The 18397-nt window shown below is 38.8% G+C and overlaps 1 protein-coding gene and 1 non-coding gene across 7 annotated transcripts in view; both read right to left on the bottom strand.

Annotated features, from left to right (window-relative positions):
- USP48 (ubiquitin specific peptidase 48) overlaps nt 1-18397 on the bottom strand; it is a 67770-nt gene that overhangs the window by 37497 nt on the left and 11876 nt on the right. For all 6 annotated transcript variants that reach the window (XM_060089114.1, XM_060089113.1, XM_060089112.1 and 3 more), the window contains exons 2-8: nt 17172-17292; nt 15811-15967; nt 13026-13153; nt 12584-12708; nt 11987-12095; nt 7539-7672; nt 6851-6933 (exon numbers count right to left, since the gene is read on the bottom strand). In XM_060089114.1, the coding sequence (XP_059945097.1) occupies nt 6851-6933; nt 7539-7672; nt 11987-12095; nt 12584-12708; nt 13026-13153; nt 15811-15967; nt 17172-17292 (857 nt within the window). The remainder of the gene's footprint in view (nt 1-6850; nt 6934-7538; nt 7673-11986; nt 12096-12583; nt 12709-13025; nt 13154-15810; nt 15968-17171; nt 17293-18397) is intronic.
- LOC132484800 (small nucleolar RNA SNORA18) lies at nt 9766-9900 on the bottom strand. The gene has a single exon (XR_009531348.1). It is a non-coding gene; the product is annotated as a small nucleolar RNA SNORA18 (small nucleolar RNA).

Genomic DNA, 18397 nt, shown 5'->3' on the forward strand with positions numbered 1-18397 from the left:
AATGAACCTGTGTGCCACAACTACTGAGCCTGCACTCTAGAGCCCGCGAGCCACAACTACTGAGCCCGCGTGCCACAACTACTGAAGCCCACGCGCCTAGAGCCCGTGCTCCTCAACAAGAGAAGCCACCGCAATGAGAGGCCTGTGCAACTCAACGAGGAGTAGCCCCCGCTTGCAGCAACTAGAGAAAGCCCGCACGCAGCAAAGGGGACCCAACGCAGCCAAAAATAAATAATAAATAAAATAAATAAATTAAAATAAATAAATAAACAAAACCTACACATCACAGCCTATCTACTATGCACATGGTTTATGCAAGAAGAAAAGGCTTTATCCATACATCAAAATATCAGCAAATGAACGAACATTTACGTTTTAAGATAAAATATTTTTAAGTTTGAAAAAAATCTTTTAAACATTCTAAACTTAAACCAGTTCTAGGGAAGAAACTGTACTTAAAGCAATCACTGCTACTACACATTTTATTAATAAAAATTAGATAACAAATTCATCAGCAATCCTACAACACAGAGATAACCACTATTAATATTTAAACTTATAGATTTTTTTCCAACAAATATCATTAACATCTTTCCACATCATTAAATATTCTTCTGAAAATTATTTATAGTGACTATATACAAGTACCACACTATATTGAACCACTCCCTCACTGCTGGACATTTAAACTGGTAGCATTTTATGGCCATTAAATAATTACCTTTGTCATAAAAATCTTTGCACACATATCTTTGTTTCATCACTGTAATTTCCTTAAAACTGCAAGAAGTAAGTCACAAAGGTATAGCCAGTCACTCATTCAACAAATAATAAATATCCTAGACACTGTTTTAGGCATGGAGAATACAGCAGTTGACTGAAATGACAAAGCCCTGCATTCTTTTAGCTCAGTGGGGGGACACGGTAATGCAGATTAATACCTGAAGCAAAGCCCATCTAACCCACCCCAGCTGAAAATAAATTTAAAATACTAAGATAAAAATACTTGAAAATCTTTTAAGATGCAATGATCATCTGGCAACAAATGAAGAATTCTCAGAAGCCAAATACTATGTGAAGGCAGGAAGCTGGGGAGGTAAAGGAAAATGAAACCAATTTCCTCCTGAGAGTATTAGGTGAAACTTTATCAACTTCAACTGTTTTTTTCACATTTAAGAGGTTTGTGGGTCCAAAGCTAAGATCCTTAAAAGGTGAGGAGTCTAGAAGAGGACTCACATCGTGAAGCTAGGGTTCTTCAGTTTAAGAAATAAGGAGAAATGAACCTACCCTGCAGGGGAAATAGTAGGAAAAAATTATCTGCCTTATACTTTGACTCTTGGGGTGAGGAAAAAAACAAATATCTGTTACAAGTTTTTAAGAATCCAGCCCTCATGAATATTTCAACCAAGAATTCATACTACCTAGGAAGACAAAAAAACCTCAAGCCAAGAGTTTAGTTTGATGTGGTCCTACAATGAGTGACAGTTCTAAGGAATATGAATTCAGTCCAACATACACATAAACAAACACAACACAATACAAAACACAAAGGACACAAGTCACTATAACTGAGAGGCAGGAAACAACAGATAAAAAACCCATGAAGTTTTTCATCTCAGTTACTGGAAAAAGTAAAAATAAGTAGAACGTTATGTTTAAAGAAATAAATGATAGAATAAAAACTAAAAGTAAGGAATAAGAGATTATAAAAAATGAAAGTAAGATGTGATACAGAACCAAATCAAACTTCTAGAAACGAAAATTACAATAACTGAAAGTCAAAACTCTACGCAAGTTTTAACAGCGCGATTAGGTCTGCGTAAATAGAGAATCATTAAAGTAGAAGGTAGACCTGAAAGAAGTTATGTAGAATGCAGGACAAAGCAAGGGTTAGGAGACATGGATGGCAAAGTTAAAATCTTTATACATGACTAATGTAATTCCAGGAGAGATGAATGAATGGAAAAGAGAAAAAATTTTAAGACATAATGGTAGAGAAATTTATCCTTTAGGGAGGATAAATACACTAAAATTCAACCCAAACAGGTCACAGTGGCACTGCCAAACACCAAAACAAAAACAAACAACCAAAAAAAGATCTTCAAAATCAGACAAAATAAAACAGGTCACCTATAAAGAAACAAGAATTAAACCACAACCAACAGCAACAAAAGAAGCCCTAAGAGAACAGAACCTCTCATTGTCCTGAGTGAAAATAACTGTTAATCCTTAGAGTAAATTTCACAAGAAATAGATACTTCCAGACAGTATGCTGAAAATAACTTGATACCAACAGACCCTTACTAAAGGCATTTTTACAAACTTAATTCGGTATTTTAAAAAGTGATTCCAGATGGAAGGTCTAGAATATTAAAAGGAATGATAAACAAAGGCGGTAGGTAAACTGGCATCCTATGGTGTGTGTGTGTGTGTGTGTGTGTGTGTGTGTGTGTGTGTGTGTGTGTGTGTGTGTGTGTGTGTGTGTGTGTGTGTGTGTGTGTGTGTGTGTGTGTGTGTGTGTGTGCGTGCGCGTGTGTCTCCACACCAAGCGCCTTGCAGGAGCTTACTTCCCCAACTAGGGATCGAACCCAGGCCCCTGGCAGGGGATTCCCCTTATCAGTTTTTTTTTAAAGGTAGAACTAAAACACATATGAAAACAATACACAACTTAGGAGAATATCGATTTCCTAGTGGTTTGAGGTCTTTGTACTGTTTTTAGAGGGTAAAGTTGTTAACTCTAAGAGTTAGGTATGTTATAATTTCCAGGTTAAACACTGAAAGAACAAAATAGTAATAGCAAACAGCCCAGCCCAGGTTGTATCCACCAGGTGGGCACTTCTACACTCCACGTTTTAGGGCCTACCTAGACTCACCTACCCACTCTTCTTTCTACTACACTGCACTCTCCCAATCACTTCATGGAAAAGGTGAACGAGAAACAACCTCTCCACTCCCAACCTCAGGGAAGAAACAACCTCTCCACTCCCCAACCCCAGGGAACCTAAAGAAAACTCCTTAACCCTGAGCAGAGCAACAGGAAGAGAATGGGGGGAAATGTCATGGTGTTAAATTGGCCGGGTTCTTATAGCGTGAGTGAGCAAGGGAACCTCAAGCAGCGAACTTGATCTGTGATGATACCTAACTAGTAGGGACCCCAGGTGCCTGGCAGAAAGAAACCTGAGGTCTCTCTGAAGGAGGTGGCTTCATCCCAGCCCTAAGTGAATCCCCATAAAAAATTTTCCTGGGACTTCCCTGGTGGTTCAGTGGTTAAGACTCTGCACTTCCACTGCAGGGGACATGTGATCCCTGGTGAGGGAACAAGATCCCACATGCCATGCAGTGTGGCAAAAATAAAAATAAAAATTTTCCAGAGATAACCACGTACGGAAGACATGGCAACATTAAAATAACCAAATCAGACAGCAAAAATAAACCTGAATAATATTCCACCAATGTCAGTCACATGGATTATAAAACTGGGCTTTCTATGTTTAGAGAAATGAGAAACTTGAAAATATATGCAAGTGACAGGGAACTATAAAAAGTGATGTAAATTTGAATTAGAGGAATTAGGAGTATAAATAGATGAACTGATCCAGTTAAAAGATCAAAACTGTCAGATTGGATTTTCTCATATAAATTTGAAATTCTCCAAAATAAAAAGGTTAAGACAGACAGACACACCTGTGGTGTTTTTCTCCAGCGATCAATGGCCCAGATGAAGGAGCGGAGGAGGCAGATTAAGATTTAATGATGGGTTAGACTTCACCTGGCTATATCCCAGGAGGCAAAAGGGTAAACTACACTATAATGTTTAGGGGTACAAGCTTACACGGTAAAACGTTACAGCAAAAAAATAAAAAAGTGATTGCCATATATGTCAGATTACTGGCTATATTTCAGGAGGAAGGAGAGTGCAACTGGGCGGGGCACACAGGAATCTTTGGAGTATTGGGAATGTTTTTTCTTGACCTGGGTGGTACTCATGAAGATATTCACTTTGTGATAATTCTCTGAGCCGCACATTTTTGTATTTTAACTTCGATGAATGTGTTACATTTTATAATTTTAAGAAGAGGAGGAAAAATAGGATGGAATAAGATGTATGAAATTTAAGCTATGGAAGAGCAAGGTAGCTTATGACCCTCAGAAGGACTGAGGCAGAGTGAAAGACAAAATCACTGAAGGAGAGAAGTTGTTAATGAGGTCAGCTGAAGACTGTCTACAACAGTGGTACTTAGTAGTATTCCCTAAATTATTAATGAAGACAATAAACCACAGAAGTATTAGCAGTAACTGTGACTCTATTACCAATACACATCACGGTTTTCATTATCACATTACCATTGTTGCAGATAACCTGATTTTATACTTATCAATTTATTATACTCATCAACTTAAGAATTACAGTGGTTTTGACCACTGGAACCTGTTCTTTGGTTTGCACCTATATTACTGTATTACAAATTTGTCTATTTTGATAACTACATTTAAATGTAATTGGTTTCTGGGACTTCCCTGGCAGTCCAGTGGTTAAGACTTCGCCTTCCAATGCAGGGGGTGCGGGTGCAGGTTCGATCCTTGGTGGGGAGCTAAGACCCCACGTGCCTCGTGGCCAAGGAACCAAAACATAAAACAGAAGCAATATTGCAACAAATTCAATAAAGACTTCAAAAATGATCCACATCAACAAAAATCTTTAAATGTAATTGGTTTCTTCTAAAATTCTATGAATTTTATTCAGACTCCTAAAATGGTCTACAGGGATATTAAAATCCCCAAGAAATATGGCAAGAGTTAGAGGGTAAGCTGCTAAATGTTCAAGGTATGAGAATCCCTCTGTCTACATATCTCTGTGTATCTGCAGGTTCACTATTTAAAGAAGCAAATGAATTCTCCTTTAAAAAACAGATCATCTTTTAGATCTATCTTTTCCACTTTGTGTGGATATGTGTGTGTAGACACACATGAATTAAGAATTTAGGAAAATATAAATACTGGTTATCTGGGTGATAGAATTACAAGTGGCTCTTATTTATAACTCTTCTTTATGCTTTCTGAATTTTCCTAATTATCTAGAATGAACCCTGTGCAATTATAACAAGTTAATTTGTTTCTAGTATTCTACCTATATGAGGTAATACATTTGTATAACAAACATTACAAAAGGGTGTGACAGGTCTATAACTACAAACTACTGGATTAATTTTACCAGTCATAGCTAACAATTCTAAAATAAGAATTTTAATTTCTCTAATTAAAAATTACTTAGTAGGGCTTCCCTGGTGGCGCAGTGGTTGAGAGTCCGCCTGCTGATGCAGGGGACACGGGTTCGTGCCCCGGTCCGGGAAGATCCCACGTGCCGCGGAGCGGCTGGGCCCGTGAGCCATGGCCTCTGAGCCTGCACATTCGGAGCCTGTGCTCCGTAACGGGAGAGGCCACAACAGTGGGAGGCCCGCGTCCCGCAAAAAAAAAAAAAAAAAAAAAAAAAAAAATTACTTAGTAATCCAACATACTAAAACTATATATACAGCTTTTTTGACCTATTATTGAAAAAGGTTTTCTTTACAGTATAAACTGGACAAATATATAATAAATTGTATAACAATAAGAACTATTCAAAATCATACACTGGAGTCAAGGAAAAGAATAATTTGGGAATTCCCTGGCGGTCCAGGGTTAGGACTGGATGATTTCACTGCAGTGGCCTGGGGTTCAATCCCTGGTTGGGGAACTAAGATCCGCAAGCCACGCAGTGCTCCCCCCCCACCAAAAAAAAGAAAAGGAATACTTTTACATCCCCTAAGTTTCTGACCCCGAGAAACCACTAAGCCATCAGGCTTCTCTAATTTCAAATAATTACCTAAACAAAGGAGGCAGGAAGCAAACTACTATGTAAAGTGAACTACTGCTAAAGTTTATTCATTCAGCCAACTATAATAGTAACAAAGTCCAGCAGCAACATCTACAGTAGTTTCCTTCTTCCACAGGTGTAAATTTTAAACTCCAGTACTGATTAGAGAGCACCATACATTTTAAGGCTTAAATATTTACCACATCACTTCCCCCAACCTCCCCAATCATTTCTGTTGAAGGTTTTATTTTATGGCTTGCTTCTATTTATAAGCTGCCACCAGAACTTTTCTATGGAGACAGAGTTTATGATATAATTTCCGTATTAAAAATTTCATAAACGATAAGGTCAATCTTAAAAGAGAAGTAAAATGGTCTGTCCAGTACAGGCAGGAGAAACAAAGGGCAAGATGTTTCTTTTCTCTAATAAGAATCATCCTGTTTGGTAAGATGAAGACTACCAAAAGAAAAAGAAGAGTAAGTTATTAGAGACTCTGTCATAACATCCTACAACTTATCAGTGGTCATATATATAATTATAGCATAAATATTGGAACTAGGCCATCTAATGTTTTTGATAAAATGTTTTTTAAAAACGTGAATGGAGGCAGCTTGGAGACCCTTAATTTCAAGAGGAATTACAGATATGGTATTGAGGCTAAGGTAACAAGCCTTGAGTACAGGAACAGTGAAGTATTTTTCATTTTTTATTCTTTTATACCATTAATTATATACTGGGTTGACCAAAAAGTTTGTTCGGGTTTTTCCGTGAACGAACATTTTGGCCAACCCCAATATACGTCCATGAACCATCTAATCTTTGTTATGTACTCACTCATAGAAAATGAAAGTAACATATCAGATCACCTAAAATGCCTTTGTTCTCAAAGATTAGCAAATAAAATTTAGTAGTAAAATGCTACTCTGTACTCAACACAAATAGATCACAAGTTTGTCTCTGAGCATTATAATTATCACTGCTTGGTAAAAATATTACCTTTGTGTTCCACATAAGGCTCCATATCCAAAATTTCTGAGAAGCCAATGTAGGTATTCAGCTTTTTCTTATGTCCAGTTTGCCTAACCAAGAAGAAAGCTAATTATATTTATATTTAAAACAACCATAAAACAATGTATAAGCTCTACTGGTTATTTTAATAAACTGGATAGCAGCTAGGTAGATTTCATTTAGCAATCTTGCTCAAAACATAATACTGTTTTAGAATTGGGCAATAAATAATCAACAACCTAAAAGGTATGAATTTAAAGTGCTAATTCCAAACAGTACATTTCCAGAAGTTTTAGTTTTATTACAAAGGAAACCATACATGTTCCTGCTTTACAGAAGAAACGCACATGTGAAAAAAAATTGCCTGATCTCCATGGTAATGGGGGACGTACTGTAGTGAGTAGAAAATTTAGTCAAGTCCTTATACAATAAAACAGAATGTCAAGGAAATTCAGTTCCTACCTAAATGCCTGCTTTTCCTTGGCAGTTTTTAATAATTTTTCAGAATAAAAAATAAGGATTCTCTATTTTTCTAGTTCTTAATTATGACAGGCTGTAACTTTCATCCCCAAATCTTGACTTTCAAATTATAAGCATTTTACTATCTTATCTATGGTAAAATCTGTACATACTAGGCCACAGTGAGCAACAAACACTACAACATGCACACATTTACCTGTCAAAGACAAAACGCATTAGCTGTAAGTTCAGAGTACAAGGAAGACTGAGGAGTCGGATCTTCCTTGTTGCATTCTGTTTGCTTTGACAGTTTTCACAAAAGTATCGATTGTCTCCTTCTAATTTTTCTTCCTGATCAGGAATAAGACACATTAGTTTACAAAAAAAAAAAGAAAAGTTTTTTTTAAGTGATCAACCCTATGATGCAAATTATAATTTCATTTTAGTTAATAGCTTCTATTTCTATTCAAGCTCTTTAAGATCAAGTTATTATAAATAATGAAGGACACATAAGATTGTATTAGCTTAGCAGTGACGTTATTAAATTGTATATAGAGGGGCTTCCCTGGTGGCGCAGTGGTTGAGAGTCCGCCTGCCGATGCAGGGGACACGGGTTCGTGCCCCAGTCCGGGAGGATCCCGCGTGCCGCGGAGCGGCTGGGCCCGTGAGCCATGGCCACTGGGCCTGCGCGTCCGGAGCCTGTGCTCCACAATGGGACAGGCCACAACAGTGAGAGGCCCACGTACCACAAAAAAAAAAAAAAAAAAAAAAAAATGTATACAATGATTTAAAACTGATGTTTCGGGGCTTCCCTGGTGGCGCAGTGGTTGAGAGTCCGCCTGCCTTTGCAGGGGACATGGGTTCGTGCCCCGGTACGGGAAGATCCCACGTGCCGCGGAGCGGCTGGGCCCGTGAGCCATGGCCGCTGAGCCTGCGCGTCCAGAGCCTGTGCTCCACAAAGGGAGAGGCCACAACAGTGAGAGGCCCGTGCACTGCAAAAAAACAAAAACAAAAACAAAAAAAAACACTGATGTTTCTCTTTCCAAAGTGTATGATTTTAAAAATACTTGGCTTTAGATCTTTTCTCCTGATAATCCCAATTCTGGGAATTGTGAGGAAGTAGGTTTAGAAAAGAAATCATAAGGGGCTTACCTGGTGGCACAGTGGTTAAGAATCTCCCTGCCAATGCAGGGGACTCAGGTTCGAGCCCTGGTCTGGGAAGATCTCACATGCCGTGGAGCAACTAAGCCCGTGAGACACAACTACTGAGCCTGCGCGCTAGAACCCGCGAGCCACAACTACTGAAGCCTGTGCACCTAGAGCCCGTGCTCTGCAACAAGAGAAGCCACCGTGATAAGAAGCCCGGGCCCCCCGCTCACCGCAACTAGAGAAAGTCCGTGTGCAGCAACGAAGACCCAACGCAGCCCAAAATAAATAAATAAATAAATAAATAAATAAATAAATAAAATAAATCATAGGTACTTTGATGCAGCAAAATTAATTTTAAAACAGTGAAAATGTGCGGAAACTACATATGGGCAATGAATCTGAAATTATATATACAAATTTCAAACACACACACAGTTAAAGTTACTGAACCACATTCATGACACAAAACTAAGAGTGCAGAAAAACGCAATGTTAGAGCTAATGGTGGTTTCTTTTTAAATATTTCCTTTATTTTTTTTTTATGCTGACTTTCTACACAAAGTGTAAAGGGTTATTTTTACTATGTGTAACATAGGCAAAATTATTTAAGTCAATAAATTTTTAAGGAATTTCACATGTTCTGATTCTTTCCACTGCCAATCACCTTAGTGATTATTTTAGTGATAATCTCCAAAGTCATACTCTTCGAGATAAGACAGCCCTTTCAAAAAGAAGTTCTGCTCAATCCACAGCTGTCATGTCAGTCAGTCCACAACTCTTTTAGCTGGGCTTCTTTGATCTCCAATGGAATACGGACACACTTCTAAATTCCCCACCTGTAACCTTTGGGATCTAGTTTCCTCAAGCAATTTACTGTAGGACCATGTTTAGGGTCAGCAGATGGATCTGCCTGGTTCTGAATTTGAGACCCTCTAAAATTGTATTAAGTTCAAATCATACTCATTCCTAAGCTATCACACCCTACAACAGTACAGATAGTTGGGATATGCCAATATCTAAGATAAAAAAAAGTTTGACTGTTAGGTTTTTCACAGTTTACTTGGCAGCTCTGTCTTTTTTTTTTTTTTTTTTTTTTTGTGGTACGCGGGCCTCCCACTGCTGCGGCCTCTCCCGCTGCGGAGCACAGGCTCCGGACACGCAGGCCCAGCGGCCGTGGCTCACGGGCCCAGCCGCTCCGCGGCACGTGGGATCCTCCCGGCCCGGGGCACGAACCTGCGTCCCCTGCATCGGCAGGCGGACTCTGAACCACTGCGCCACCAGGGAAGCCCCAGCAGCTCTGTCTTATAGTTAGTTCTTTCCCACAGATATAACAGGTGGTTCTACGAGTAAAGGAAACCACATAGTTACTCTATGAGGCGTTTCCAATGCTGTAGGTTTACAGAAAAAGCTCCATCGGGATAGACCTCAACTTCCTTTATGTTTCTATAACAGCTTTTTGGTACAGATTACACTACAAGACAATAAATACAGTAATACAATACTAGGACTACCACTTTATTCATTTGATCCAGGAAGCCACACTCGCCTATTTACTCAACACACATCCCCCTCAGCATCTTTGACTAGCTGCTCCCCTGTCTCTCTGATCTCTTAATGTTTGAATGTCCCAGGGTTCAGTCCTTGGTCTTCGTCTCTCTCATGCCCTTGGTGATTTGATCAAGCCCTGACTTCTCCCCTGAACTATACCTATCAAATCTAACATGCCCCACTGCAAATTCCTAATTCCTCTGCCAAACCTGCTCTTCCCACACTCCTTCACATCTTAGTTATGCCAACTTTATTCTTCCAGTTGCTCAGGACAAAACCTTAGTAACCCCGACTCCTCTCTTTTTCTCCATATCCAATCTACAATTTTATCAGCTCTACTTTGAAAAATCCAAACACTGTTTATCACCTCTCCAGCTAACCCTTGGTCCAAGCCGTCATCAACTCCTTCTGTCTGCCCTTGCCCCACCATCAGCCTATTCTCAAGATGGCAACCACAGTTATCCTGTTGAAACAGATTACATCACTCCTATGCATACAGCCCTACAATGGTATCTCATCTCACTCAGAGTCAGATTTCCAACAAAGGTCTACCAGGCCCTGTCTGATATGGTCCTTAGTTACCTCCACAATGTCATCTTCTATCATCCTCCCTATGTTTCAACCACACTGACCTCCCTGCTATTCCTCAAACCACCAGGCACATTCTTGTCTCATGCTCTACACTTGCTATTTCATCTGCCCCAGACACTCTTCTCCCCAATTCCTGGATGACTCACTACTCCACTTTCAATCACACTCCACATTCTCCATGTCCCTTCCCTGCTTTAGTTTTCTCCATAGCCCTTATTACAGTTGACACACTAGATGTTTTACTTCCATTTATTTTACTGTCTGTCACTGGTCCCCATACCACTATCACTATAAGCTTCTTAAAGGCAAAAATGTCTGTTTTGTTCCATATGGTTATTCCCAACAGCTGAAACACTGCCTTAACATGTAAGCACTCAATATTTAGCTGAATGAACCCAATAAATGAGAACTTCAAGCATGCTAATGGCTCTGCTAAAGGAGGAGGAAAAGTACAAAATTATTTTAAGAAAGGAAGCTATATAATAAGCTCACCTATCAATACCATGCTATGTGTCTGTTCCTACATGATAACAAAGGCTGCCTCTTAGCAACTTTTCCACTCCGAACAAAGGGGAACCATTTCCCTGTCTCTGCATAAATCTAAATATACAAAGAGGGACTTCCCTGGCTGTCCAGTGGTTAAGGATCCGTGCTCCCAATGCATGGTGCACGGGTTCAATCCCTGGTTGGAGAACTAAGATCCCACATGCCACCTGGTGTGGCCGAAATAAACACACATACACACACACACTCACACACACTCACACACACACACACACACACAGATATGGAGTGGAGAGGCTGAAGAATGGCCATATTTGATGTAAAAAAATATTTGCATTCAACACTGTCTAGTTCTCATTAAATGAAAAAGTAAATTAACCTTATGGTAACATCACTTATATTTTCTTACTCTGTTACACCCCAATCACATGAGTTTTTGCACATACATAACTCTACATATAAAATAAACTGCAACAGTCAAAAATTATTATTATTATTATTATTATTATTATTATTTTGCGGTACGTGGGCCTCTCACTGTTGTGGCGTCTCCCGTTGCAGAGTACAGGCTCTGGACACACAGGCCCAGCCGCTCCGCGGCATGTGGGATCTTCCCGGACTGGGGCACGAACCCGTGTCCCCTGCATCGGCAGGCGGACTCTCAACCACTGCGCCACCAGGGAAGCCCCAAGAATTATTTTAAATGCAGCCTACTTCAATACTTTATAATTTACAAAGTTTCTTCTACATCATTACATAAACAGAGACACTCATATGTAGAAAAAGTTGAAATAATGAATTTATTCATAAAATCAAAGACAATCAGAATAGTGTTAATGAGCAGAAACAACATATATGCCAAAATCTGAATACCTTCAAAAATTCTGAGATACAATCTGTTAACTGTTTGTGGCCTTGAATATTTAACTCCAGTTCATAAAACTTTGATAAAAGCTTAGATTCTCTGCCACACTGGTTGCACCTATAATAAAGCAGAGTGATAAAATTAAGATCAGAGTGGGAAAGCAATAACGTTCTGCTGTACTACATCCTGGAAATACACAAAGAAGCATGTATTACCTTAATTCTGTCATAGAAATTATCTACACTGTGTATATTCAAAAAATAAAAACAAAGTGATTGATGAGGCCATGCATTTTATGCTTAGGAAAAAGTTTAAGAGTTGTTTTACTTTTAGTACTCCAGCAGGCTCCAATCTCACGCTTTCAGCCCAGACCACAGCCATGAAATAAACAGCAAGAGCTCAACCAGACACAGTTCCCAACACCTCGATGGGTTCAACTGCAACTGTCTAGTCAGTTGTTTACATGTTCCCATGGAAACATATTACTATAAATACTTCAGGTCCCATGATAGGCCACTAAATCCATAACCTGGAACTGAACTAGAAGACACAGAAGCAACTGCCTTAGAAAAAAATGTATGATGAAAAAGTGGAAACACACTTACACAGTTACATAAGCATATTCCCCACAGAACTGCTGTTGCACAATGTTCCTCACATCGGGATTCTTTTGTTTAGACAAAGTATCTTCCAAAAGAGACATAAAGAGCTTTGAAAATTCTTGGGCATCCTACAATACGGGTTTGGGTTAATAAAAAGAAAAAAAAAATCATACCTTGCTTTTCAATTTCTGTTACAAATAGTAATAAGTAAAATAATCCAGAAACTATCTGTACTTTGAACTTAGCATTTTGGAACAAGGACTAGAGCTATGCTGGATCAGTTTGTGCCCACATATGGATTTTCAGAAATGAGATCAAGGAAAATGTATAATATACTGAACAGTAAATAAAAGAGAAAAAAATTAAATTTTCAAAGTTTCTTCATTTCTTTCTATAAAGATTGTAAGGAATGCTTCTTATATTTAAAAAAATAAAAGGTTCTTACCTGCTGCTGCCCTGTGTCCAAGCCCAAAGCTTTAACAAATCCCGATGGATCAATGTATCGCCTATTACTGTTTTGCAACAAGGCAAATAAGTACTGGAGATGCTCACAAATTGTTTGAGGCTCATAATCTATTAAAGAAATGTTTGTTCTTTTAAAAACTGCAACTTTAAAAAAATATGTACTCCTCTTCACATGAGAACATAATTAAACACCCTTATATCCAAACTATAATAATGTTTTACTATAGTTTTAAAACTTTAAAAGAAATCAGTAATCACATCTTTTGGAAGTCATGAGGCAGCCGTGGCTGTCTATATGCATCCCCTAAAGGCAAGAGGCATCCCCTAAAGGCAAGAGGCTATACATATGCTACAACAACAGCAATCATGACTATGGCTTCTAGAGTGTCAAACCACAATGAAACATCTAATCCAGTAACAAAAACCATACACTATATTTACTATTTGCATTAAATGGCCAAATACTTTAATATAATCTCATTAATGTGAACTTGCCACAAACAGAGCAAATGACAGCAATCTCAAGCACACTGATTCAAACTTGAATGAACAATATAACAATTTACTGTTAAAAATCTTAAAATTTAGTTTCAAGTTTTAGTGAGTTCGGAGAAGGTATGAAAATAGGAAGCATGAATCTCAAGAGCCCTAAAAGATTTGTGTATTCTCTTCTGTGCCAGTTATCGATTAATTGCCTCTCAGCTCCAAATCCACCCTTCTTTGCTTGCTCTGTGCTAACAGGGATGAGCTCTGCAAAGATCCCTCTTTTGCCAGCTAGTGTAAAGTTGAGTCTTGTCAGTAGAGGGCGCTCCAGGGTTCCACTCCGTGTCTCACCAGGCTCTGCAGGCTCCCTCAGCCAGCAGTGGCCAGCAGCTTCTCCCGGCACCTCCTCTGGTAGCTTCAGTGGGATGCCTCTTGTGAGGCATTTCCTCCTGAATGACCATCCTGTGAATGACCTCCTGGACACTCTCTGCAAGAGATTCCAAGGCCCAGTACCTCCCTGAGGACAGTTTCCAGCAAGGAAACCCACTGAGGCATCTCAGCACCTTCTTGGCCATCCAGTGAGCTCGGGCAGGCAGTGAGTGCTTTCTCCAGTGACGTCTGGATCTCAGGCCTGGTCAGTGGCGGTGTGGGACTCCGCCTTCTGTATTCTTTTTCAGCCCTTGGGGTAGTGACTGCTCCCCTATCTGCTATATCTGTGTTTTTTCAAGTCCTCTTTAATTCTTACTAACCAATTCCCCTATTACTCTAATTTCCTATTAATAATTTTTGTCAGTTCAAATCGTTGTGTAGTTTGTCTCCTGAATGGTCTGAATGGTTTATCTCTTTACTACCAATTGTGACTCACCAATTATGAAAAGGAAGTCAATAGTTCATTTGTAAAATAAAGATAAAAATCTTACTTCCTAGGGTGCAGGGGCTTTACAGGATGTTAAAAGCCCTTCAAGTAAGTTTGTATCTACTCCAACTTTCTTATTTTACAGGTTAGATACTACATGAGATCTTAAATAACTTATCCTCTGCTGGGTTTCCTATCTGTAAAATAAGGGAGTAGTGGAGCTGGGACTAGAACTCAAGTCCCATCATTTCCAACACAAACTCTTCTCACTACACTGCACTGTGTCTGCTAATAGCACCAGAAATGCACACTCTTATCCGAGAACAAGGTTAAGGACTTTGGTGAAATAGTAAAATCTAAGTGTTTAGAAATTAAAAAAACAAAACAAAAAAAACCACATCTCTTGAAGATACACATTAAAACCACAATACCCAAAGGTGGCCATGGTACATCATTTTACAAAATAGACATTTAGTTTCCACTTGTTATTTAGCTATCTTCTCACTGGTAAATTTATACTTCAGCAAAAACAATGCTAAAACTTAAAAATGATCCATTTCCTACTACTCATCCTTTACATACACTAATTCTTTAAATATCAATAGCTTCTATACTATTAATCTAGATTTAAATATTCAGAACTATAGGAATAAAGCTTTGGGGAAACAAACTTAAGAATTTTTAAGCACTGTTTTGAACTGTTAACAAGGACCAAAAGTATTACCATTATCTAAAGAGCAGCAAGAAGGAAGATGTGGGGCTTAGGAACCCTATCTTTTCTCTCTCAGAGCCAAAGACATGAGCTGTGTGCCCAAGTCAGATCACATCAAAGACAGCACAGGATTTACAAATGAGAACAAGAGTCAAAGGTTCCCAACCTGGAGCTCCTAGACCTGTGTAATCTTATACTCACTTCCCTCTATCCCCCAGGTTTGAGAAGAAGAAAAAGCTGGTCATTCCATGGAAGTTCCATCTCAAAGAGAATAATCTCTAAATAGAAATATCAATTAGGAATAACAATCCACATATTATGCTTAAAAAAACTAAATAATTCCGCTAGAACAGTTTGAAACTGATTTCTAAATTTGCAATGAGTGTAGTCACATATTAGTAGCTTGCTTTGCCAAGGTTGGTTAATTTAATCTTAACTTTAGAGGGTACTTGGTAAATCAGCCTATTTGGGAATCAAGACAAAAGGCTGTGTGGGTACGCTGAAGTATTTATTAAGTCTCTCAAACTAGGCAAAAGAGTAACACTGTCTGCTTTACTGACTGATTTCTCTCAATCACTAGAATTTAATGGACTGCAATCACAGTGTATTACAGAAGGAAATTGTAATTGAAGTTTCCTCTATATGGTTGGTTCAAAGTGGTCTAGCTAGCAAAAAGCTCAGCAGTAAGCCCTCCCCATACCCATCCCCACTCACCTTTCTCTTCTTGGATACCATCTCCCATCATGTAGTCACTACAGGTGCTTGGACATAAGTAGAGCGCCTGCCGAAGCTCCAGGTTAAGAAACCACACTTGAAGAAATGTGTTGACATAACAAGTAGCTCCAAGGTTAGTGAGGCCCACAAATGAGTTCTACAAAAACACAAAATTTACAATTATAAAACCAGTTTCCCCTTAACTAAAAAAATTATGGGAAGTTTTTTTTTTTTTTTTTTTTTTTTTTTTTTTTTTTTTTTTTTGCGGTACGCGGGCCTCCCACTGCCGTGGCCTCTCCTGTTGCGGAGCACAGGCTCCGGACACGCAGGCTCAGCGGCCCTGGCACACGGGCCCAGCTGCCCCGGCTCACGGGCCCAGCTGCCCCGGGGCACGCGGGATCCTCCCGGACCGGGGCATGAACGCGCGTCCCCTGCATCGGCAGGCGGACTCCCAACCACTGCGCCACCAGGGAAGCCCGAGAAGTATTTTTTTTAATTTGATTAAAAATGTGTTAAACTGCCTCAACCACTAAACCCTGTGAGCCTCTCTCAGGAAAGGTCAGGGCATAATTATCATGAAAGCCCCATTTGGGTTGACGATGGGAGTGGGGAAAGTCTTAGGACAGCATCTCTAGTCTTCTCCAGCCACTTAAATCTAAGCTTAGAGAACAGTTGGCTCTAGGAAACATCAATTTTAAACATGTGTACACAGGTTTTTCATTTGCTTTATTCCTAAGAGCCCAGCATTCAGCAGAATGACAAAGTGAAACTTCCAGAAAAGTTCCTTTTTATCCTATAGATCTGGGAGATGGGGGGATGGAGGGAGTTAGTTGCAATTTTTTCCAAAGATAAGGCTGAGAATTCCTGAACTTACAAAGAATCATTCTTTTTAAGAGAGAAAATACTTATACAGGTGACTATTTTGTAAACGCCAGGCTTTATCATTAGAAAGTATTAATTTGTATTACCATTAAAAAAAAAAAGGTAAAACTTCTGTTATATGTAAAAATACAAGCCCAAGAAAGTAAAGTAATATCATTATGGGAGCTTGTTCCCTGGATTTACCACCTCCTTTAAAGAGACTTAAAAAGAGCTCAAAGTAAAACATGTTACGTTAAAGCAAACAGAGAATCAGCATTGTACTAAAACTATTATTTAAAGGCTTACTGGATTACACAGCTACCTGTTTTAAAGCATACCATTAAGAACTGTTCCAATTCAAGTGGTTTAGAGTCTTAAATTCCACTACTGATCTTAAAGCTGCTTAGGTTACCTGAAATCAGTATTGGTTTCTGATCATAGGCACAAAATAAAACACACAAGAATGCCATATAGAAATCTCTTAAAAAATGATGGCTTACCTTTTTTCTCCTCTCACAGTTGGGGTCATCAATGTTATGAAAACTATTTTCATCTATTTCTCCTAACCAAATGTGCTCACCAATCCCAACCAAGCAATTCGGATTTCCTTTGCAGTTTCGTCTATGAAAAAATATTGTATGATTAAAAAATACCATAGTTCCATGGTAAAGAAATATGCAAATTAAAACTATAATGATACCATTTTTAAAATTCTATTTCTCATCAATTAGATTAGCAAAACTGAGAAAGCATAATATCACACCCAGTTTGTGAGGCTGTGGGGAAACAGAACTCATCTACTGCTGATGAGAATGCCAACTGGTAGGACTCTTACAGAAGGGAATTTTGAAATTGCTAACAAATCTACATACACACCTACTTTTTGACCTATCCATTTCACTTCTAAGAATTCATCCTGAAGACAGACCTCCAACAGTGCAAAAACACATACACTAGGTTATTCATTACAGCATTGTCTGTGATTGCAAAATACTGGAAATAACCCAAATGACCAAACATAGGGAATATGGTACATCCACACAATGGAGTACCACACAACTGTGACAGGAAAAACACATGACGATCTCTGTGAACTGATGTGATTTCTAAGATATATTAATGAGCAAAAAGCAAAGTGCAAGAGAGTTATCTATAGCATGCCATTTTTTGTGTTAAGAAAGATGGGGAATAACATACACATGTATCTGCTCATTTGAGCAAAAAGGAAAACACAAATGTATATATGCGTGTGTGTAACTGAATCACTTTGCTGTACAGTAATTAACACAACATTGTAAATCAACAATACTTCAATAAAAAAATAACAGTATAAAAAAAAGAAAAACACCAAAAGGATAAATCAGAGACCAGTGAAACTGGTTACCTGTAGAACATGAGTAGGATTAAGATTTTTTTAAAAAAAGAAGCGTTGGACATTTTCCTGAATATACCGTTCCATACACTGTTGAATTTGGGGGCCATGTGAATGTTACACACAAATCAGTAAGGATGGAGGGAACCCTAAATTCAACACAAACAATAACATTTCAACTGAGTAACATACACTGAAAGGAAGAGGGTGGGGCACTGACCCAAGTAACTTGAACTTGGTCATTAGCAAGTTTATTAGTGTCAGGATAAAGACATAAGAAACGAACAACAGGGCTTCCCTGGTGGCGCAGTGGTTGAGAGTCCACATGCCGATGCAGGGGACACGGGTTCGTGC

This window comes from Mesoplodon densirostris, chromosome 2 (genome assembly GCF_025265405.1).
Source record: "Mesoplodon densirostris isolate mMesDen1 chromosome 2, mMesDen1 primary haplotype, whole genome shotgun sequence".
NCBI classification, from domain to species: domain Eukaryota; kingdom Metazoa; phylum Chordata; class Mammalia; order Artiodactyla; family Ziphiidae; genus Mesoplodon; species Mesoplodon densirostris.